Source organism: Papio anubis, chromosome 8, assembly GCF_008728515.1.
Source record: "Papio anubis isolate 15944 chromosome 8, Panubis1.0, whole genome shotgun sequence".
NCBI lineage: Eukaryota > Metazoa > Chordata > Mammalia > Primates > Cercopithecidae > Papio > Papio anubis.
Window position 1 is genome coordinate 52,574,167 of NC_044983.1, and position 25,602 is coordinate 52,599,768.

Genomic DNA, 25,602 nt, shown 5'->3' on the forward strand with positions numbered 1-25,602 from the left:
ATTATACAGTATAAACAATCCACTGAATAATTACTGATTTAAAATCAAAAAAGAAACACTAAAATTGGGGTGACACATACCAAGACAAACATGACCATCTTGTAGGTCCTTGTAAATTCAACTGAACTGGGGATACAAGTAGGAAAACAGTAAAAGCAAGTTTCCTCAAGCATGTGTATCTACCCAACTCTCTTGTGTTTTTTTCTACATTTACATTCTTGAACAATGGGTAGAAAGAAATACTTTGTAAAAACACTCATGTTAGACTTGACAACGTAAAGGTTTGTGGTTTTGAAGGTGATTTTCCTTTACTTTCTGAGGAGTCTTTGTAATGTAATAGTTAACTAGGCCTCTCCAGGACTGATCTCCTGTACTAGGAACTTTACCAGAGCTTCAGATTTCAGCAGCCAATATCCAGAAAAATGTATATCTAAAAGAATTTGGGAGTGAGAGTTGTGGGGGAAGCATCCTGGCTAAGAAAGAAAACCAGAGATAAAGGAGAACATGAATGGGCACGGGAAATGGTCACAAGGTAGAAGAGATGAAGAGGGACAGAGGAGGGGGACAGCTGATAGGTACTGAGATCACTGTCACTGCCTCTACTAAATGTGGTGTGTAAGTTATATTTCAAGGAAAAATTACCTCAAAATAAGGGCAACAGTGAAGAAAAGATGAGGAGCTGGTGAGGTATGGCTCATTAAAAGTAAAATGTAGGCCGGGCGCGGTGGCTCAAGCCTGTAATCCCAGCACTTTGGGAGGCCGAGACGGGCGGATCACGACGTCAGGAGATCGAGACCATCCTGGCTAACACGGTGAAACCCCGTCTCTACTAAAAATACAAAAAAATAAGCCGGGCGACGTGGCGGGCGCCTGTAGTCCCAGCTGCTCGGGAGGCTGAGGCAGGAGAATTGCGCGAACCCGGGAGGCGGAGCTTGCAGTGAGCAGAGATCTGGCCACTGCACTCCAGCCTGGGCGACAGAGCAAGACTCCGTCTCAAAAAAAAAAAAAAAAAAAAAATACATAAATAAAAGTAAAATGTAATGACTTTGCTACTTTTCAGAAATAATTTTAATGTAATTCTGGGAGATTACATTACCCATTCATGAAGGTGTTTTACTAGTATGCTCTGGCACAATGTCTTGTATAAATAAATATAAATACTGTTCCTAATTTCGCAGTGTATATTGGCTTTTAAAAACAAACAATTTTAAAAATGAACTTTTTATAAAAGTACTTAAAAATCATTAGTAACTAGACTATACCCAACATATTATAAAAATAATGTATTTAACTCTCAACCAATATCTTAAGTTTTGCACACAACACACACTCTTCACAAAGTCATTATCTATATGCAGATTAATAAAATAAAAATAAAAATAAAATCATCACTTTGGGAGGCCGAGGCAGGCGGATCACCTGAGGTCAGGAGTTCGAGACCAGCCTGACCAACATGGAGAAACCCTGTCTCTAACAAAATACAAAAAAATTAGCCGGGCATGGTGGTGCACGCCTGTAATCCCAGCTACTTGGGAGGCTGAGGCAGGAGAATCACTTGAACCCAGGAGGTGGAGGTTGCAGTGAGCCGAGATCATGCCATTGCACTCCAGCCTGGCCAACAAGAGCGAAACTCCATCTCGAAAAAATAAAATAAAATAATTCCTGCTAATTTGAACTAGTTTGCTTCCAATTAAATCAGAGTTCCCATATAACATTGAAATTAAATTCCACTTTTTACTTGCCAGTCCCATTTCCCTAACTTTGACATACTACAATAAAAACAGATGCTTATACCACAGGACTCTGGCAACAGCATATACCTTTGCCATCTTGCCATTTCTCCTGAAAAAGAAAGTTTCTTCAGCTTATTGCAAAGTAAAAAAGATGAGGTCTGACTCTTTTCAAAATTCTCAAGTCCTATTTAAATATCAAGTGTTCCAACTACCAAAACTTTGAATTTTCACTGAAAAGGCGCACTAATGAGGCCCACCACCTTCTTGAATTTGGCCAGTTGTAAGAGATTGGGTGAAAACATTTGTGTCATATTAGACTCAGTTTACTAATAAGAAAGTAAAGGGCTTTGGACAATGTAACATACAAACCTAAAGTATGCACATTCCACCAGGCTAGAAAGTACATTCTTTGGTCAATTTTACTTCCAAGATAAGAAAATAAAGGGAAAGTTGCATTATGGTTAAAAAAATTAGCAAAGAAAGAAACCATGAGAAATCCCTCTCCTTATCAGTATGTTATGGAATACAAGGGCACTGGAGTCACATGAAATAATGGCATGGATAGTTTACATGAAGTTTCCAGATATCACATTGAGAGAAACCACACAAACCAATGAAAGATAGTTCACAAAGCAAGGTTCTAGTTACGGTAACACAATGAATATGTCACAACTTTTTTTTCTAACCAGACTGAATAGAAAAAAATTTCATCAAAAAGTACCTTCAAACTTCTCTATTTTAATCTGAAGGGAAGTTAAGAGAATCTCAAAAGTTACTACACTTTCAGTTTGGTTAGGCTAGATACATTTATTAATAGTAAAAGCAACCATGGCAAAAGCAACCATACTCATTCTTGATAATGAGAGAATCTTCTATATACAAACCTGGCAAATTAAAAAAACAATACTAAAAGTCTGAAAATAATGAAACCTAGTTCAATTTATGTAATGTCAAAAACTTTCAATTGTAATAGAATCATTTATATTCTTATAGTGCCTTACAGCATATTTTATCCTTATGAGAAAATGAACCAAAATTATAGTGCTAACCCTGCATCCTTAAACCAAACCTCACAAAGTTAAAGACTAAGTGTTGGTCAGAAGGAAAAGGATGCAACCATGCATCTTCCGTAGGGAAAATGAAAATAGACAGCAAGAGAGCAGAAATGCTGAACTCATGAGTACAAACACATTTATATCTTTATAAAAACAAAACAACACACACACATACACACAGAAATTATTACAATGCAAACCACCATGTGTCTCTATTTTCTACCAGCTGGTGAACCTGTTATTAAAATTTCAAAGAAAAAAATCAATTAAACTTTTTCTATTTTAATCCATAGAAATATTCAGTAACATAAATACAACATTTGTTGCATATTAATGAATGTGTGGCTTCTTGTGCTTTCCATCCAAATTAGAGGTAAAAATCCCCAATGACTTTATTTTCAATGAGATAGAGTTGTAAAGTTATATTAAACATCTACACAAAAATCAATCTTTCCTTCAACCGAATTCTATATGAAAGTACTAACAGTGAAGATTCATGATGTTGTGTGAAAATGGTGACTCATAACAATGTAGACTGAGCTACAGATTTTAATTCACAAATATATATATGCGCCTTGTGTATGACAACTGTATGAAAATAGTCTCAAAAATAAAGACAATACTTGAGACACAAAGCAACCCATTTTCCCTGATCTTGCATCCTATTACAGGGAAAATAAGTCTCTGATGCTTCATAAATACTTTAAAAAGTTCGGGATGGCCTTAACCATGCATAGTCTCCACCAATCCTTCGAAGCTTCCAGCATTTCAGGCTAACCATTTCAGCTGTGAAGAACTGCACCCTGTAATCAGTTATGCTTATTTATGTCCTGTCTTTTCTAGATCTGGGAGTTTTCTGACCAGGGCCTGGTGGTTCATTCTGATGCTAGCAAGGAGTCCCCCTTCAATGCCGTCTGAACCAGTGTAACTGATTTCTTCACCACTCAGGGTAGTCATATGCCCCCCAAGGGCTTTTAAGATGGCATTACCAGCACATATATCCCACTTTTTGATGTATGTCACATGGATATATAAATCAGCTTTTTCTTGACTCTTATCAGGCACATCCAAAAGTGCTAAAACTTTATAACCTAAAAGATAAACAAAGAATTTAGGTTATTATTCAAAAAATTTTAAGAAAGTAGCATACTTTTTTGATTAAGTATACTGTTAAAATAACAGGACGGGGTGTGCAGGAGCTTGCTGCAGTCTCTGCAACTGCTTAAGTTTAAAACTATTTCAAATTGAAACAATTTTAAAGTAACAGTATAAACATTAAACTCAGAACAAAAATACATTGCAAAGTAACTTATTTTTTATTTTTTTTTGAGACAGAGTCTCGCTCTGTTGCCCAGGCTGGAGTGCAATGGCGTGATCTCGGCTCACTGCAACCTCTGCCTCCCGGGTTCAACCAATTCTCCTGCCTCAGCCTCCCGAGTAGCTGGGATTACAGGTGAGCATCACCACGCCCTGCTAGTTTTTTTTGTATTTTTTAGTAGAGACAGGGTTTTTCCATGTTGGTCATGCTGGTCTTGAACTCCTGGCCTCCCGATCTGCCTGCCTTGGCTTCCCAAAGTGTTGGGATTACAGGTGTGAGCCACCGCACTCGGCCTGCAAAGTAACTTATTAAGCTAGTCTCAAATGTAACTAAATATATACCTATAATTTAAAATTTTAAAATATACATTGTGGTTATTTTCTATGGAATGACACATTCAGTATGTGCCATTTTCTATGGAATGACATATTAAACACACAAGTTTTACCTAAACGTCTAAGTAGGCCTCATGTGAAAGAGCGGTGGCTCAAGCCTGTAATCCCAGCACTTTGGGAGGCCGAGGCGGGTGGATCACGAGGTCAGGAGATCGAGACCATCCTGGCTAACATGGTGAAACCCCGTCTCTACTAAAAATACAAAAAACTAGCCGGGCGTGGTGGCGGGCGCCTGTAGTCCCAGCTACTCGGAGGCTGAGGCGGGAGAATGGCGTGAACCCGGGAGGCGGAGCTTGCAGTGAGCCGAGAAAGAGAACTAACAGTAACACTACCACTCTAAAGCCTTTTTGTAATGAGGCAGAATTTTAAAATTAATTAAAAAAAGCAGAAGAAACTGGGTCTAGAATCTAGTTATCTCATCCCTACTGGGTATTCTGGACATTTTTCCTAACCAACCTAACAGAGAGCCTCTAAGAATATAATGAAGCCATATTAAAGAAGGCAGATATATAGAAAAGAAAATTAAAATTATTAGGCTTAAAAGTTAAAAAGTATTGGCCAGGTGTGGTGGCTCACACCTGTAATCCTAGCACTTTGGGAGGCCACAGCAGGCAAACTGTCTGAGCTCAGGAGCTCAAGACCAACCTGGGCAATATGGCAAAACCCCGCCTCTACTAAAAATAACAAAAAATCAGCCATGGTGGTGCATGCCTATAGTCCCAGCTACTTGGGAGGCTGAGGCACAAAAATCACTTGAGCCCAGGAGGCGGAGGTTGCAGTGAGCCTAGATTACACCACTGCACTCCAGCCTGGGAGATAGAATGAGATCGTATCTCAAAAAAGACAAAAAAAAAAAAAAAAAAAAAAAAAAAAAAGGAAGTATTACTTCTCCCTTTATGTGTGCTGAGATGATTTTCCAACACATTTGTTTGCTGACCATAATTTGCTATTAACGTGAATTAAAACATTTCTGACATGTTAGACAGTACCCATAACAGGAGCTGACAAACAGCCCCTCAAGCTAAATCCAGGTCATGGCCTGTTCTTGTAGGGCTCTTAAGATGAGAGTTTATTAAAAATATGTTCAAAAGTTCATTAAAGAAAATCAAAGAATAGTATGCAACAGAGACTGTATATGACTCACAAGGCTTGAAATTGTATTATTGGTTTCTTTTCCGAAAAACTAGGCTGACTAATAACTAAAAACTGTACTGACTAATAGTACAGAATATACAGTAAGGTGGGTGGGCACTAGCCTCTCTTGCTCATCCCAGGCATGCAGGTTAAAGAGTTCAGGGGTGTTAGTGACTCAGGGGTTAGCCTTTCTAATAATACTTACAATGACTCCTGGCGTCTTTCTGCCATATGAAGCATCTTAAGTGCTTGATCTTTCTTCCCCTCTGTGATATTCCCACAGATAAGACAATTATTTTGAAATCAGATTGCATAAAAAGCAATCAGTGGTAGATCTAATGGGAGGGAATATGCTTTTGTGTATTCAAGAAAGAGAAATCACTGTTGTGGGACTGCTTCTTTTTTTTTTTTTTTTTTGAGACGGAGTCTCACTCTGTTGCCCAGGCTGGAGTGCAGTGGCCGGAGCTCAGCTCACTGCAAGCTCCGCCTCCTGGGTTCACGCCATTCTCCTGGCTCAGCCAGCCTCCCGAGTACCTGGGACTACAGGCGCCCGCCACATCGCCCGGCTAGTTTTTTGTATTTTTTAGTAGAGACGGGGTTTCACCGTTAGCCAGGATGGTCTCGATCTCCTGACCTCGTGATCCACCCGTCTCGGCCTCCCAAAGTGCTGGGATTACAGGCTTGAGCCACCGCGCCCGGCCGAGACTGCTTCTTTCTAATAAGAAGGGCAGAGTGACGAAACTCCCACCCTCGAGGTTACCAAACAGGAGACCAAGCCTGCCTTAAAAGTACACCATTCCTCCTCACTTTCTTCCCAAGCATGGACAAGCAAATCAGTCTCCTAACACAGCCTTGACCATGCCAGGAACATTCTCCAGGGATCACACAGGAAGAGGAACATACCAGCACCACCAGCTGGGATAATTGTAGTCTGGTTTCCAAAAGTCTGAAGAGCGACCTGTCTGACCATCCCTGAATGGGAACGAGACACAACGATCCTTGGGGTCTTCTCATTGTAGGAAGAGCGGGCTTTCACATTTGAACCACCATCTACCATTGCCCAAGCTGAAAAGCAAATATAATATCCATTAATGGCACTGAAGCTTTAAAACTAAAGGTTATATTCTTCAGAACCCAAAGTGCCATGTATGACTGACAAAATACTCTCTTCTAAAAAGTTATTTGTATTTTCCCCCAAAACAGAAAGTTTTATTTTTTTTTCAGAATACAAAAGTAATATATATGTATTTTTACATTAAAATGGACATGTATTAAGATGAAACTAAAAAAGGTCATGTTATCTTGCACAGCCAAAGACAACGACTATTAAATATTTAGCTTCAGGATTCCCATGCTCCACTGGCATGACACTGCAACTCCACTTCTCCCTGCATCTATCCCACTTCCTTCCCTCCCTTTCACAATTGTGATCCCAAGAGCACTCCCTAATAAACATCCTGAAGCTAATCTCCAGCTCCAAGTCTGATTCCTGGAGAACCCAACCTGCAACATAAGCACGACTAACTTCCCTAACTCCAGTTTTAAAATGCATTTTCTCCTATACTGCCTCCACTTCTATATACTCATGGTTTCAATTATTTGCATATTAGCTCAATCTCCTAAGTGACTTTATAAACAGAAAATAGTTGAAAGAGGTGAGTTAGGTTTACATACCAGCCTTATCAGAGAGTATTAAAGAAAAAGCCTTAGATTTCAAAAATAGAATAGAATTTTTAAAAGGGAAGGGGATGCCAGAGATGGCTTCAGATGATTTTCTTGGTTTGGAAGTTTTCTTCACTGACTATAAAACTATACAAGAGAACAAACTTACTCAGAATTATCCCAATTAGATTGTTGTTTTAGCAGTCACTCACTACAGGGCAAGATATAGTCCACCATGGCTAGTAATGAAACCAGCTGCATCACCAGCTTATTTCTGGCTGCAGAAAAAAAAATCAAAAACATTAGCTGAGTTTGGGTTTCTGAGTTCCCCAAGAATGATGGCAGTCTCCTGGACTCTTCTCATACCTCCTTCTAAAAACTATACACAGCAATAAGAACAACAGACAGAAATACCCATGCTCTGTACCTACAGAGTAAGTAGGAGACAGAAGAGAGCTATCAACACAAACGTATGAGAAAGTAAGGGGTAAACACTGAAGATCAGCAGGATAAGCGCTGGAGCTGACCCTAGTATGGGGATTATAGCAAGAGCTTCACAGAGGTGCTAAGAGGTCAGATAACTCTCAGTGGCTGTAGGACTCAGATAATAGCAGCCAGGATTTCTCCCCAGAAGGAAGAGGTTCCATCTAAAATGGGAAGTACTGAAAAAGTCCTGAAACTTGGCAACAAAGCATCAAGAAGCACCTTGGAGAAGATATGGGACCAGAACTGTAGTCTTGAGAACACCCTCGTGGTGGCAAGGGAGGGGGTGATGACGTAAGACAATTTTTGGGATTTGGAAGGTAGCAACTAGAGCTGAAGAGAAGGAAGAGATTAAGATAGGGGCTTTATTGAAACAAAGTCAGATCAAACAAGAAAGAAGAGCTCTGAAAACCAAAAACCATACTGATAATGAAGATAAAGCCTTTCCCACACTAACAGAAGTGAAACCTCCTGAACTGAGAATCATCCAAACTCCCTTCCTGCCACCAACCTTCCATTAATCCCACAACAGCTGGCCCAAACAGGAATAAGAAGTATAAAACTGCAATGTGCACTGAAAAATATAAAAAGAAAACAGAGAGAACACAGATTAAAACATTTCAGTATACTCAAATTTCCACAATGCAGAGAAAAACCATAAACCAATATTCTAACATGATTAAAAATAATAAACAACAATATACTGAATAAATGCCATGAAACAAAAGATCAACAACTCAGAAAAGATGGGCAAACAACAAGACGTGAAATGGGCGCTCACATAACACAGAAAAGAAACTGAAAAAAAAAAAAGAACAAAATCACTGCAGGCTTAGCACTAAATCACAGGACAAAGGGCAACAGACTTGTTCAAAATATGGCAAGCAATGAGAAAAGCAAAAAGGAAAATGAAACAAGTAAACAGATAAAAGGGACTACAGAGAAAGTGATAGATAAAAAAACCAAAAAAGAGTCAACATACATATATAAGGAATCCCTGAAAAAGAAAAATTAATGGGATGGAGCTAATCTTTAAAATTACAATTCAAGAAAATGTCCCTAAAAAACAAAAGAGAACCTTAGTCTGGGCTCAGTGGCTTGTGCCTATAATCTGGGAGGCCAAGGTAGGAGGATCACTTGTTAAGCCCAAGAGTTCGAGGCTGCAGTGAGCTATGATCATGCCACTGCACTCCAGTCTGGGCAACAGAGTGAGATCTTGTCTCTAAAAAAATAAAAAATTTAGGAGAGGATCTAAATATCTACCCTGAGAGACATACCGAGTACCTGGGAAATCTGCCCAGAAGGCCAATTCTAAAAGACATCACAGTTATATCATTAAAGTTTAGTGAGTTGAACAGTGTCCTACCAAACTTCCTGTCCACTTCGAACTTTCAGATTGTGAACTCATTTGGAAATAGGATCTTTGCAAATGTAATTAGTTCAGCTGAGGTCATCATGGAGTAAGGTGGGCCCTAAATCTAATGACTGGTGTCCTTATAAGCAGAGGAGACATAAAGGAGACTGTCATGTGAAGACATGCAGAGATTGGAGTGACGCATCTATTGACTAAGGAATGCCAACAATGTCTGGAGCCACCAGAAGCTGCAAGAGAAAACTTCCTCCAAGCCTGCAGAGAAAGCATGGTCCTACTGACTCCTTGATACCAGACTTCTGGCCTCCAAAACTTTGAGAGAATAATTTTCTGTTGTTTCAAGTTTGTTGTAACAGCCCAAGAAAACTAACACAGAGTGAACCAAAGACTGTAATAACTAGCCAAGCAGTCTTTTAAGTATCAAGACTATAGACAAAGTTGTTAGCGTGTACTCAGGGAAGATCATATCATGAGTTAGCTCTTCTAAGGTAATCTATTAGAAGACAAGCTTTATCAAACCAAGGGGTGACTGAGAAACTCTTAGCAAATGCATTGTTGGTTACCATTGAACAAATTTAACTGTGGATTTAAGAGGAAACCAAAGATGGGAATAAGGTAAAAGAATAAAGGTGTATAAATGGTTATCTCATAGTTGGCTGATCAAAGTTTAAGGACACCATTTAACTCTGACAAACTGAACAGCAGAGTCGAAAAGTAAACATCAAAAAAATGTAACTGTCTAAAATGAAATGATGGTCAAGGCTAAAATATGCTAATTTCATCGCCACTTACAGTAGTGAACCAAGAGACAATGAGACAATGTCTAAAGAAAAGGACTACATGAGTATGTAAAGAAAAAAGGATAAATAAAGGCATTAGTAAAAGCAACAAAAAGAACAAATTTAACTTAAAAATAATAACAGTAGTTGTTTGAACCACACTGAACATATACAATTCATTAAGATCATAAGAATATTTTACAGAGAGCCTGTTCCTTCCTGGAAAAACATGTTCCTGCTGGAAGGGTTCTGTACTTTAACTCCTTACTCTGAAAATTGGTAAATAAAGTAAATAATTAAACATTTATCCTGCTTTTCTAGAAGAAATATTTCAGGATAAACAAATTAATTCCAATTAATACAGAAAGTTCTCTATAGAAGAATTCAAGCTAATATATGTAGAAACAACAGAAATAGAAAATCCCATTTTATAACATCTTTAAGAGATCTTAAAACGATTATGCAAAAGGTTTAATAAAACTGGATCTCAAATGATGTCAAAATCTCTCTCCAGATTTACCTGCTAGTAGCAAAAAAAATAAAAATTTTGTAACTAAGAGATCAGGTCACGAACGCTTTAATCATCTGAGCATCATTAATGGTAAGACAAATATTATGTAATAGGATGCAGTAGGAAGTACGTGAAAAATACCTACAATGTATTAATGACAAAAATGCTTAACCTCAATCCTATCAAGGATTCAGATCTAATCTGCATTTTATAAGAGGATATAAAAATAAAGAAGTTAAATGATACCCTGTGGAAACAATCAGACAAGTCCAAAAGACGGACTATTCTAAAGGAGAAATGACTTAAGCTTCCCAACATCAATGTCATGGGGGGCATAACGGGGGCCTAGGAGTTGCTCTAGATTAAGAAACCTTAACTTAACAACCTATCAACCAAAATAAATGCCTGTTGGTTGACTGGATCTTGGTTTGAACTAACCAGCTGTAAAATCCACTTTAGCAGCAATTGGGGAAATGTAAATATTTGACGACATTAGGAAATAATTGTTAATTTTATTATATTAATATACTGTCCTTTTGTAGGAAATCTCCTAACTTGTTAGAGATGCATACTGAAGTATAAGGGTAAAATGTTTATTATGATCCTTATAATTTTCTTTAAGGTACACAGGCTAAGAAATAGGAAAGCAAATATGTAAAACTGTTATCGACTGTTAAATCAGGATGAAGGGGTATATAAGCATTCATTATAATATTATGTTTGTTGAAATTATTCATAAAAGTTTAAAAAAAAGAGAAAAACACAAAAAAATCCTCCTTTTTATAAATATTCCCAAAACCAGTTTTACTAAGAAGTGAATTTACAATGCTTTATCTCTAGAGGTCAGTATTGTTGTGTAAGAGAATAAAAATATTATAGCATATCTCAGTACATACTACCAGAATAATGTAAGAATTGCTGACTTCATATTTTTAAAAATGTTCTTCATGTTACATAAACTCAATACATTCATCAGTAACACATGAACACAATTATTTCAAGTGCCTAATACAGTAGGTGCTTAAATAAATATAAATGATGGATGATACTGAGGTATAGTGGTAAGGTAGAAGAGCAGCTACAAAACGTGTTTATCTTACCTGTAGGATATGCTAAAAAAAAAAAAAAAAAGAAAGGCCCAGTAGGAAATAAAAAGTGGTTGGTATGTTCCTACACCAACTTCAGACATTACAATTTATTATTAATAGCTACAAATTTCCACTGAGTGAATACACACTTGACCTTTGAACAACATATGGGTTTGAACTGTGTGGCTCCCCTTACACCCAGATATTTTTCAATAAATATTTTGGTAAACTTTTTGGAGATTTGTGACGATTTGAAAAAAATTCACGGACAAACTATGTAGCCTAGAAATACAAAAAAAAAAAAAAAAAAAAATGAAGAAAAAGCTAGGTATGTCATGAATGCATGAAATGTATGTTGGTACTAGCTTATTTTATCATTTACTACCATAAAATATATACAAAGTTTAAAATGTTAAAACTTATGAAAACTTAAGCACACAAGCACTTACAGACCATACATACATAGCACCATTCAGTTAAGAGAAATGTAAACAAATATAAAATCATAAACTGCACAAAATTAATTATAGTACATATTACTGAAATAATTTTGTACCACCCCCCAATGCTATTGTGTGAGCCCAAGTGTCATGAGCACCCACTTAAAACCCTATGTGATGTAATCATCTCTGTGTGAGCAGTTTGTCTCTCTGGTAAATTGCTTATCATGGTAAAAAGTGATCTCTTGTGGTTTCTGCATATTTTTCATAGTGTTTAGTACAATTTCATAGTGTTTAATGCAAACTTTGAATAACACCATGAGACTCATTTCAAGAGCCACTAGTGATGCCAGAAGTGCTCCCACCTAGAGAAAAATCATGACATTACAAGAAAAAGTTGAATTGCTTAATATACACCACAGATTGAGGTCTATAGCTGTGGCTGCCTACTAGGTCAAGATAAATGAATACTGCGTAAGAATAATTGTGAAAAAAACAAACAAACAAGAAAACTCATGATTGCTGAAGCTACACCAACAGGTGCAAAAACCTTAACACTTTTTATGAAATACCTTTTTATCTCATATGAAAATGCAGCTATTAAGTGGGTACAAAATTGCTATATGCCTAAAGACTGTAGTATGATTCAAGAAAAAGTAAAGTCATATGACAACTTTAAAAAAAAGGAAGGTGAAGAATCTAAAGCTGGATTATTTAATGCCAGTAAAGGATGGTGTGATAATTTTAAAACATCTGGTTTTTAAAAATGCCAAGATAACAGAATCTACCAATCAAGAGGCAGATAAGTTCCCAGATGCCATTAAGAAAATTACTGCATTCTGTCTGCTTGAACAGGTTTTCAATGCATATGAGTGTCTTACCCTGGGGGGGGGAAAAAAAGCCACAAAAGACATTTATTAGTAAAGAAGAGAAACTGAGCACCAGGATTTAAGACACGAAGGATGGGCTAACTCTACTGTTTTGTATAATGCAGTCAGCTTTATGACCAGGACAGTCCTTAGCTACAAACCTGCTAAACCCTGAGTCTTGAAAGGAAAAGATAAAACACCAGCTGCTTGCTAGTCTTCTGACTGCAATAAGAAGGCCTGGACAACAAGAATCCTTTTTCTGGATTGAGTCCACTAATGCTTTGACCCTGAAGTCTGAAAGTACCTTGCCAGTAAGGGACTGCCTTTTAAAGTTCTTTGGGTATTGGACAATACCCCTGGTTACCCAGAACCCCATGAGTTCAGCAATAAAGGCATCAAGTGGTCTACTTGCCCCCAAACACTATGTCTCTAATCCAGCCTCTAGAGCAGGAGGTCATAAGGACCTTCAAGGCTCATTATACAAAGTAATCTATGGAAAGGACTGCTAATACTAATAGTAGTGAACCCTGATAGAGAAGATCATTCAAAGTCTGGAAGGATTACACCACTAAAGATGCCACTGTTATAGAAAACCCATGAATTCATCAAGCCGAAAATGGTAAATTCCTGCTGGAAAAAACTGTCCAGATGTTGTGCATGTCTCTACAAGATTTACAACAGAGGCAATCAAGAAAATCATGAAAGAGTGCGGATATTATTTTTAAAAGGTGGGAGGTAAAGGGTTTCAAAATAAGGATCTTGGAGACATTCAAGAGTAAACAGACACCACACCAGAGGAATTAACAGAAGATGACTTGATGGAGATGAGTGCTTCAAACCAGGGCTAGATGATGAGAAAGAAGATGTAGAAGAAGCAGTGCCAGAAAATAAATTGGTATTAGACAATTCGGAAGAAAGGTTCTCATTATTCAAAACTGCTTTTGACTTCTTTTATGACATGGACCATTTTATGATACAGTCACTGAAACTAAAGCAAATAAGGAAGGATTGGTACCACACAGTAAAATTTTTAGAGAAATGAAAAGTAAAAAAGTCAAACAGACATTACAACATATTTTCACAAAGTTACATAAAGTATATCCTGCCTCTCCTTACACCTCCTCCACCCGAGACAAGACTAATAATCCTTTCTCTTTCTCCTCCTCCTCCTCTGCCTATTCAATGTGAAGACAAAGAGGATGAAGATCTTTATAAGCCATTTCTCTCTTATTCAGTCATAAATTTGCTCTTACGATTTTCTCAGTAACATTTTCTTTCCTCTACGTACTTTATTGTAAGAATACAGTACATAATAAATATACAAAATATGTGTTAATCAACTATGTTATTCATTAAGATTTCTGGTCAAAACAAGGCTATTCGCAGTTAAGTTTTTAAGGAGTCAAAAGTTATACACAGATTTTCAACCACCAGTGCCCCAACCCCTGCACTGTTCATGGGTCTACTGTACTATACTTACTTATACATTTATATATTACTTCATTAAAATACTATTCAAGTATCTCTTGATTCTAAGAATTTCAAACTCAAGGAATTAATTCTAATTAAGTCTGATAAAAATTTTTATAAGCTTTGCTCCAACTACTGCCAACAACAATAATATCTAGTTCCCACTATAGACAAGTGTAGCTAAATTCTGGTAAACATACCCAATACTTAACTGGTATTCCTCCAACATCAACATACCGTCTGGATCTGAAAATAACATTCCAAGAGAAAGGCACAAGGCAAGCAAACATTCAGTGTGGGAATGGAAGGTCAACCCAACATAATTCTGAACTTATTATGTTAGAGAGTTTGCAGACTAGCAAGCACCTTTGTGTTCCAGCACACTGGACAAGTTAGTTGCATTACAGAAGAATGGGGTATTATATTACTAATTTAAAAAGACATTTTTAGAAACCACTTTTTGCTAAGTTAGGGACGTTTGGCTTCTTTAAGGTGGGTAAGCCTACAGACAAGAGAGGAATATATATTCTTATTAAATAAAAGTTTCTAAAAAGGAGAATTTTATTATCCCTATTCTTCCCCCTAATACCTACAGATGTGAAAATCAATGCCCAGAGAATGTGAATCTATTTGCCAATCTAATATCAATTTCCTCTTCATTTCCTTTATTTAGCTTCCAATTCTCTTTGGAATAGCAGGCTCTGTTTGCAGCTAAGGGTGTCATGTGACATTCGGCCAATAAAATGAAGCAGAGGTTTAATGGATAGGACTTCAAGATATTTTTTTCCTAATACAAAGAATATAGGGTAGACCTTTAGTCTCTCTTCTTTCTCCTTTCTTCCTGCCTAGAACAGAGAACCATGGTAAATGAGAGGAGCCACCTTTGTGAACATGCAAACAAAAAGCTACATTCTAAGAAAAAAAGTAAAAAGAGAGGACTCAGATCCTTAAACATATTATGGAGTCACTAAAGCACACCTATACTTTGGCCTTCTTGTTAGTTGAGAAAAAGAAACCCTTGTTGAACCACTGCAATCAGATTTACATTGTGTGTAGCTAAATGCCATCCTAACTGATATAGTGAGATAATAAGGGAGAGTGTCAAAAGAACAAGAGGGATTCAAAGACTTAAGCTCTATATTTAACTTTTATATGCCTGTTTTTTTTTAATTAAAAAAGGTCACCGTAATTTCCATTTTATATTCCTTCCAGAGTTACCGAAGATTGAAAAAGCTTATGTCAATGCACTTCATAAACTGTGAAAATACAAAATAATTGTAAGATACTATTAAGGAGTGGTTAGTTCTTATAGTAACATTTTGAACTTATGGTTTTCATCATAGGAGCTCCTAAGTCCATTTTTTCATCTATAAAAAAGGATAATGTCTTTCCTTGTCACATAGTTACTGAAAGGTTCAAATAGGATAACATTAAGTATACTGCAAATTGTTAAACACTATATAAATATTAGAAATTATGGTGTTATTATTTTGAAAGTCGTGTGATACTGATTTGAATAAAATTTCTATGGTTGATTCTACCACTAATTTACATGAATGACCTTGAGGAAGGTATTAAATTTTTGAGTCTCATTTCCTCATTTGTTAAGTGAGAGTACTGATTTTAGTAACTGTGCCCCTCTCTCTGTGTAGCAGTACTATGCTGTACTCCAACATCTACTTTCTGTTTTCCTTGAAAGACAGAATCCCTAAATTTTAGTTTGGATGGCCATTGAAAATAAGGACTACATTTTTTTGCCTTCTTTGCGACTGGGTTCTAGATAGGTTTTGATCAATAGTATGTGAGGTGAAGAGATGCATGTTTGACTTCACAAGTCAAACCCTTAATGGGAAATGTCCTCTATGTCTCCCTTTTTACCCTTTCCACGGGTGAAATATGGCCGAAGTGGTGAGCCATCCTCAGTCACACAGAGGAAGACAACAGCAAAGCAACAATAATAGAGAGAGAACTGCATGCCTGGCACCAGGGAACCACCCTGGCAGTCATGGGCTGCTTATATACTATCTGTTAAAGAGGTTGTATTCAACCTCATATATTTTGGTGTACATTACAGTAGTCTAAATTAACAGCCTAGTGTGTATTCCAACTAATTCAGTAAGGATTAAGGAAAATATGTGAAGATAATCCATAAGCCATAAAGCAACTATATAATTAATCTTACAGTACATTGTCATAGTAATGGCATAAATCTTTTGTAGCTTATCAAACCATCAACTTTAAAAATTATTTGAATTATGAAAAGAAGAAAAAAGGTCAGATAGCATAAAGTGGACTTGATTTTGAAACACAGAGCCAACACTCAAATAGATGTTTAGCCAATCTCAGAGCAGCCAGGATTTGGGATTCACAGTTACGCAGCAAAGCAAATACATAATTTTAGAGTAATCAAAAATTAACTTTGTCTTTCTGCTTCTCCCCACTTCACAGACAGCCTTTTTATGTTAATTATCAGTCACGCTCCTAAGACACAATGGGGATGACTGCAGTAAATGATGGTAGTATAGGATGCCCATTGTGTCCATATCCTAAAGCTGCCATAAAAAACTACAGGTTGAAAATTCCTAATCCAAAATTCCAAAATCTGAAATGCTCTAAAATCCAGGACAAGCACTGACATGATGTCACAAGTGGAAAATTACCTACTGGACCTCATGATAGTTCACAGATAGAACTTTGCTTCAACCACAAAATTATTTAAAATGTTGTATAACATTACCTTCAAGCTATGTAAACAAGCTATATATGAAATATAAATAAATTTCATGTTTATACTTGGGTCCCATCTCCAAGATATCTCATTATATATATGCAAATACATTAAATCTGCAATGTGAAACACTTCTGGTCCCCAAACATTTCAGATAATGGATACTTAATCTGTACCACAAATTTGGTGGCTTATAAAAATATATATATTTTCTTATAGTTCTAAAGGCCAGAAGTCTAAAATCAAGGGGTCAGCAGGGTTAGTTTCTTCTGGAGGCTCTGAGGGAAAATAACTTCCATGGCTCTCTCCTAGCTTCTGGTGACTGTAGTCCTTAGCCTATTGAAGACATCACTCCAATCTCTGCCTCCACCTTCACATCATCATATCCCACATATGTCTGTGTCCTTTCTGTTTCTTATAAAAACACTCTAATTTGCTTAAGAACCTTCTCTAATCCAGTATAATCTCATCTCAATGCTTACCTTAACATTGTGTTGTTATGGTTAAACTGTGTCCCCCAAAAAGATAAGCTGACATCTTCACTCCCAGCACCTCGAAATCTGACTTTATTTGGAAATATGGTCATGGTAGATGTACTAGGTTAAGATAAAGTCACACTAGAGTAAGGTGGGTGCTTAATCCAAAATGACTGGTGTGCTTGTAAGAGGAGAAGAGACACAGACACACAGGATGCCATATGATGATGGAGGCAGAGATTGGAATAAACACTTATAAGCCAATGAATGCCACAGAATGCTGGCAAAATGCCAGAAGCTAAGAGAAAAACAAAAAGATTGTCTCTTACAAGTTTCAGGGAGAGCATGGCTCTGCCAGCACCACGATTTTAGATTTCTAGGCTCTAGAACTGTCAGACACTACACTTCTGTTGTTTAAGACACATGATTTGTGGTTTTTTGTTACAGTAGCCCTAGGAAACTAATATAGGAGTGGACACAAATTTGGGTATATGACAGTAAATACTAGAGACAAATGGTTCCATAACAATAATTCTTGAAAGCTCTAGCAAATTTCATACCTGTATATTCGGAAAATGGCTTATGTATAACTCCTAACACAGGTTTACCATTTACAGCTACACACACCATAGTAGTGACGTACTTTCGAAGATCCTCTACGAGAAAAAAGACAAAACAACACACACAAATGTCAAAGTAATGTGCATAAATTCAGGATACGATACTACACTTTAGTTCATTAAAAAATTTATATACATGAAATGTCTTTCCAAAACAACAATCCCTTCAAGCAAACAGAGTCCAAGGGCAAGAGCCAGTTTAAAGGAGTGGCTAACAGTTCTGGTTCACAATAAGATACCATCTCACACCAGTCAGAATGGCTATTATTAAAAAGTCAAAAAATAACTGATGTGAGTGAGGTTGTGGAGAAAAAGGAATGCTTATACACTGTTGGTGGGAGTGTAAATTAGTTAAGCCACTGTGGAAGACAGTGTGGCAATTCCTCAAAGGCCTAAAAAAAGAAATACTATTTGACCCAGCATTTCCATTACTGGTCTAAAAGAATAGAAATCATTCTATTACAAAGACGCATGCATGTGTATGCTCATTGCAGCACTATCCACAATAGCAAAGACATGGAATCATCTTAAATGCCCATCAATGATAGACCAGGTTAAAAAAAAAAAAATGTGGTACATATACACCATGCAATACTATGCAGCCATAAAAAAGAACAAGATCAGGTCCTTTGTAGGGGCATGGATGGAGCTGGAGGCCATTATCCTTAGCAAACTAACACAGGAACAGAAAACCAAATACCACGTGTTCTCTATGTGGGGAGCTAAATGATGAGAACACATGGACACATAGAGGAGAACAACACACACTGGGGCCTTTCAGAGGATACAGAGTCAGAGGAGGAAGAGAATCAGGAACCATAACCAATGGATACTAGGCTTAATACTTGGGTGTTGAAATAAATGTGTACAACAAACCCTCACGACACAAGTTTACCCTATGTAACAAACCTGCACTTATACTCCTGAACTTAAAAGTTAAAAAAAATTGCATTTAGAGTCATAACTCTTTTATATTATAAAAATCACACAAACAAAAGAGTTCTGGTTCTAAAGGCAGACTACCTGGGTTATTCTCCTAGCCCACCATTTTGTTAACTGAATGTCTTTGAGTAAATTACTTAAACTCAGCTTCCTTATCCGTATAATATAAACAACAACTAAGCACTCATCTTTAGGTATAAATTAAAATAACTTTCAATTTAAAAAATCAAATTAGACACTTAATCCCTGCACAAGGGATGTGCTCACTAAATGTTATTATTATAAGAACAGGCCAATCTCAGTTTAGGAAGAACTTTTTATGAACAAATTCCTTGATATTCCATATTTCTATTATCTATTCCTGAAAAGTTCTATGTTGTAATTTCAGTTACTATTAGATATATACATCTAGTGTCTTCTCCCTGTTCTCCAAAGTTATATATTGATTGTTATGGTTCAAGTTCAGCACACAAGCACTGAAATACAAAGGTAAAAAGGTAGAAGCCTCCATATCTAGGGAACTTACCATCTAGCAGGATAAACAGATTAACTTTAACATATAAACCAAAGGAAGAGCGAAAGGCAGAAATTAGCTACCTCTGGGTAAGAAATAAGGCCTGAGACGGGATCTACAAAAATAAAATTTGACTAGGACTAGGTAAAAAAGGGGACTGGACGGGCAGTAGTTCTGTTTTATTACTTACTTGCTTTCTGAGTACCTAGAAATTTACTATTTTGAATTCCAAAGTCAGATGTACATGCATTAAAACTTAAATTCCTGGCCGGGCACGATGGCTCAAGCCTGTAATCCCAGCACTTTGGGAGGCCGAGACGGGCGGATCACGAGGTCAGGAGATCGAGACCATCCTGGCTAACCCAGTGAAACCCCGTCTCTACTAAAAATACAAAAAATTAGCCGGGCGTGGTGGCGGGCGCCTGTAGTCCCAGCTACTCGGGAGGCTGAGGCAGGAGAATGGCGGGAACCCGGAAGGTGGAGCTTGCAGTGAGCCGAGATCGCGCCACTGCACTGCAGCCTGGGTGACAAAGGGAGACTCCGTCTCAAAAAAAAAAAAAAAAAAAAAAAAAAAAAACTTGAATTCCTAATATCCTGAGTAAATATTAAATTCTGGCTAAAGAAGTTTCTTCAGTTACAGGTGTCCAATATAAAACATTTTGCTACTACTGTTAAAAATGCTTCTTTACTGAACAAACAGTGAGCCACTATCACCTATAGGAAGTATGCCTTGGTTCTAGTTCTCTACTACTAAATGTCAATCAAATGTTTTGAGTTCAGTTTAAAAATTACCTGTATATTCCTGTGTAGCATCAAGTGGGTCAATCCAGACAGTAACACTTTCTGCTGGTACCTCTTTAGGAGTAGTTACTTCCTTTAGGATATCCTCAGGAATCTTATGATCCCACAAGATAACCTCCTGATCAGCTGCATCCACGTGTTCCTCAGTATTTATCTGCATTAAAAACAGGTGACAGTTAAAAAAAAGTAAGAAAAACAATCACTATTTGATAAACTACAAAAGTATTACAGACAAAAATCACACAAATTATAAATAAGTAAATCCCTATTTTTATTTCTTTCGATGCTCCATATTGCAAAATGAAAAAGAAAAAAAAAAATCCATGACATCAGGTCTTTAAATGCTTCCCAATCTAATATTCAAACTTGGTTTGTTGACTAATCAAGACAGATAATTCAGACATAGAGAAATATAGAGAAACTGAGCATCAAAGAAACAAGCTACTTAAACCTTAACAACGCTTTATGAAAAAGAATAGCTCTTTTTCATATGAATAACAACGCTTTATGAAAAAGAATAGGCCAGGCGCAGTGGCTCAAGCCTGTAATCCCAGCACTTTGGGAGGCCGAGGCGGGTGGATCACGAGGTCAGGAGATCGAGACCATCCTGACTAACATGGTAAAACCCCGTCTCTACTAAAAATACAAAAAACTAGCCGGGCGTGGTGGCGGGCGCCTGTAGTCCCAGCTACTCGGAGGCTAAGGCAGGAGAATGGCGTGAACCTGGGAGGCGGAGCTTGCAGTGAGCCGAGATCGTGCCACTGCACTCCAGCCTGGGTGACAGAACTAGATTCCGTCTCAAAAAAAAAAAAAAAAAAAGAAAAAGAATAGCTCTAAAGTGTTAAAATAGACAATATTCTGGAACACAACACAAGCAACTAGAGTTAGAAGAAAGATATATCACAGAATAGAGAGGTACAGTCAATTTTCTACCTTTTTTTTTTTAACTAAGGAACAAAATTAAAACATAAAATAAATTTAACTTACCATACAAATACGTAAGGATGTGGGGTAAGGAGAGAAATATAAGTAGAGGAAGGGTTGTTACGAGAAGAGAGGAATATATTCTCGCCTTACCCCACACGCTTACATACGTATACACACACACACACACTCCCTTACATATATATATTCTCTCTATATATGTTACATATTATTTCTTATATATAACATATATATACATGTGTTTGTATAATACTTTATATAAGTATTCTATTCATTTACAAATACATTACAGATTCCTTTAAATTGAGATTGCTCAGCTTTGGCACGAATGACAATTTGGACTGTATATTTCTTTGTCGTGGGGCTGTCCTGTGCATTGTAGGATGTTTAACAGCATCCCTGGCTAAATGCCACTAGAACGTACTAGATGCCAGCAGCAACACCCTCAAGTGCAACAAACAAAAATGTCTTCAGACATTGTTAAGTATGCCCCTGTCCCATCCTATGAAAAAAACAGTTTTTAACAGTGTACTTCTTAATGCATGCTAAAATATAGCCTAATGCTTTGGCCAAGTGTGGTGGCTCATGCCTGTAATCCCAGCACTTTGGGAGGCCAAGGCGGGTGGATCACGAGGTCAAGAGATAGAGGCCATTCTAGTCAACATGGTAAAACCCCGTCTCTACTAAAAATACAAAAATTAGCCAGGCGTGGTGGTGCGTGACTGTAGTCCCAACCACTCGGGAGGCTGAGGCAGGAGAATCGCTTGAACCCTGGAGGTGGAGGTTGCAGTGAGCTGAGATCACGCCACCGTACTTGCCAGCCTGGCGACAGAGCAAGGCTTCATCTCAAAAAAAAAAAAAAAATAGTAATAATAATAAAAAACAATGTTTTAGAACTGCATTTACTTTTATAAACTTGCATATACCAATGGACTAAATCTAAGAATTGAATGTTAAGTTAAAAACAGATCATCAATCTTATTTGAATACCGCCTCACCATGAGACTTCTATCACATAGTAATACACACACACACAAGAAAAAACATCCCCAAAATGTGGATTTTAGTTAGGGACTTACACCCTCAGCAGGACAGGCTGTTGGGTCCTGTGCTTTCTGACAAGTTCCCTTTCCAGAATAGGTCACGTTTATGCTACATGTGATACCATGCCTAGACCCCATGCTACAGTGCCAGAGTGATCACAGCACTGACAACACATGAGTACTGTCAATACACCATCTCTCACCTGGATTCCTAGAATAGTCTTCAGAAAGTCACAGACATGATTTTAAAAAATACCACAACTATCAGCAATCTCCAGAAGGTACCCTGAAACACCCCAAATTATCACAGGAGAGGTTAAAAATAGTAATAGTCTAGAAACATCAAACCACTTAAATCATTATTTTTTTCTTTTTTCTTTTTTTGTGAGATGGAGTCCCGCTCTGTCTCCAGGTTGGAGTGCAGCAGTGCGATCTCGGCTCACTGCAACCTCCGCTTCCCAGGTTCAAGCGATTCTCCTGCCTCAGCCTCTGGGTAGCTGGGACTACGGGCGCCCGCCAGCACACCCGGCTAATTTTTGTATTTTTAGTAGAGATGAGATTTCACCGTGTTGGACAGGATGGTCTCATCTCCTGACTTCATGATCAGCCCGCCCTGGCCTACCAAAGTGCTGGGATTACAAGCATGAGCCACCGCGCCTAGCAAATCCTTAAGTATTTCTTAGTACAGAGCAAAGTAAACATTCAATTTATTCACTTATGTCTTTATTAATTCAGCAAACGTTTATTGACTGCCTATTATATGACAGACACAGTTACAGGTCCTAAAGATACCACAGTGATCAATGTGAGACAAAAATTTCTGCCCTGTGGAACTCAGATTCCAGTATAGATAAACGAGACACATGAAAAAAACATGTAGCATGTTGGAGAGTGGTAAGGAGGAGGAAAAAAAAAAAACAAAAGGACAGAAAGAGTGCTAGAGAGTAGAGAAAGGATTGTTAGAGAGTAGAGGAAGGGTTATTCTTTAAGAAAAAGGGTAGATAGGATTAAGAAAGGGTGGCTAGGCAATTACTCATACTAGCTAAAACCAGAGAACTACTAAGTCCATCAATTAGTAGTTTATCCATTATCCTGATGAATGGATAAATATATTTGGTATATCCACACAATGGAAAGTTACTCAGCCATATATGGGAATAAAGTATTGAAGATACTAAATCATGGATGAACCCCCTTGCTTTGTGAAAGCATCAACACAGAAGAGACCATATACTGTTTGATTCCATTAATGTAAAATGTCCAGAAAGGCAAATCTACAGAGAAAGACAGATTAGTGGTTGCCCAGGATAAGGGATAAAAACAAGAATAAATAGTTAATGGGGACAGTGGTATTATTAGGGTGGTGAAAATGTTCTAAAACTGATTAATGATGATAGTTGTACAATTTGGCAGTTCTACTAAAAATTACTGAATTGTATACTTGAAATAGGCAAATTGTATGATATATAAACTACGCTGCAATGAAGTTGTTTTAAAAAAAAAAAAAAGTAAGGTAGCTAGAGAAGCCCCTCACTGAAAAGGTGGTATTTGAGTGAAGAGATCTAAAGAAAAATAAGCTTAGTGGGCAGCTAGAAGTGCATTCTAGCCCAATAAATAACAAATGAAAAGATTCTAAGGTGGGAATATGCCTGGTGTGTTCAGAGGGCAGCAAGGAGGCCAGCAAGGCTATAGCAGACTGAGCCAAGGAGAAAGGCTAAGGAGTTGAGGTCAGAGAGTAATGGAAGCCAGATGGTGAAGGACCTTGCAGGCTGTAACACAGAGCCAGTTGCTCTCCATCATAACAGTTATCAACAATGTGCAGAGGGTCCTAGTCATTGCAGTAAGCTAAAGAGAGGGGGAGAGGAGCAAGTGGGGAGGTGCAAAGTTTAGAAAGAAAGAAACAAACCCATAATATGAAGTTGATTATTGAACACTGAGAAAATCTAAAAGAACTTGCAGATAAATGCAACTCCAATCAAAATCCCCACAGGTGTTTTTTTGTTGTTGTTGTTGTTGTTGTTTTTTTTTTTTTTTTTGAGACGGAGTCTTGCTCTGTCCCCCAGGCTGGAGTGCAGTGGCGCGATCCCCACAGGTGTTTTTTTATTGGTGGTGGTGGTGTTTTTTAACCTTCTCCTTGGAAACTGGACAAGCCATTTCTGAAAATTACCTGGTAGAACAAAAAGTCAAGAAGCAACACATTTCGGGAAGAAGGGGTAAAAAATACCATCATGGTGTGGTGACTTACCTTATCAGATATCAAGACCTATTTTAATGCCAGAATAATTAAGACAGTGTAACACTGGTGAGGCATTTTGGCTTCAGAAACCACTCTTAACAACAATGCCAGACTACTTCAGATCAATGAAGGTTAATAGTAACACCAAGCAAAAAGGAATAAACTTTAAAAAAAAAAAAGAAATGTGACTCCTAGAAAAGACAAAGTAGTTTATGGGCCTTAACCACTGTAGCTTACAAAAATGGCAGTGCCAAGTCCGGCAACTATGGAGCTTCACTGATTTTTTGTAGAATTCAAGTCAGCTCCATATACTTGCAACTGAGTATGAGAGAACACATTATAGAACAGTATTTGAAAAAATCTTCACTGAGAATCGGGTTAGGGAGAAACAGAGCAGGAGAACAAGAACGTTAGCACAAGTACCTAATCTGCTTTTGTGTAACTGCTATTTATAAACTGCCACAACCACTACACACCTACAAATTTGAAAAATCTACTACCCACCAATATCAACAACCTTATCAATAGTTGCTATGGTCAACACCAGAAAGTCTTCCTCAATCCTTTTTCACATGCCACATCCAATCAAGTCAGTAAGTCCTGGAAATTCTACCTCCCAATTCTAAATATGTAAATATGTCACCATGTCTACCAAGAAAATATTAGTTTAGGCCACCATCTCTCACCTGGATTCCCACAATAATCCTCAATTGTTCTTGCCTCCTACAGTGTATTCATTCAGCCATTCATTCAACATCTAATGGCTATATACTCTAAACTGTTTTGGGCATTGGGATACAGTAATGAACAAAACAGACAAAATCACTGCTTTTACAGAGCTTCCCTTCTCAACCCAGCAACCTGCCATCTTCCTAAATCAGACCATGGCACTCTAGTTTAAAATCTTCCAATGGTTTCTCATTATGCAGAGATAAAATCCAGACTCCTTATCATAATCTACAACGTTAGGTCCTAGATGATCTGGGTA

The 25,602-nt window shown here is 37.5% G+C and overlaps 1 protein-coding gene and 1 pseudogene across 2 annotated transcripts in view; both read right to left on the reverse strand.

Annotated features, from left to right (window-relative positions):
• Positions 1-1,189: 1,189 nt before the first annotated feature.
• Positions 1,190-1,995, reverse strand: LOC103886817 (annotated as a pseudogene). Its single transcript, XR_650641.3, has one exon. The product of XR_650641.3 is annotated as a histone demethylase UTY-like (transcript).
• A 702-nt stretch (positions 1,996-2,697) lies between these two features.
• The window catches only part of IMPAD1 (inositol monophosphatase domain containing 1), a 32,203-nt gene continuing 9,298 nt past the window's right edge, over positions 2,698-25,602 (reverse strand). Inside the window, exons 2-5 of the mRNA XM_003902778.4 lie at positions 20,382-20,544; positions 18,074-18,169; positions 6,539-6,700; positions 2,698-3,879 (exon numbers count right to left, since the gene is read on the reverse strand). Coding sequence (XP_003902827.1) covers positions 3,608-3,879; positions 6,539-6,700; positions 18,074-18,169; positions 20,382-20,544 — 693 coding nt within the window. The 3' untranslated portion in view covers positions 2,698-3,607. The remainder of the gene's footprint in view (positions 3,880-6,538; positions 6,701-18,073; positions 18,170-20,381; positions 20,545-25,602) is intronic.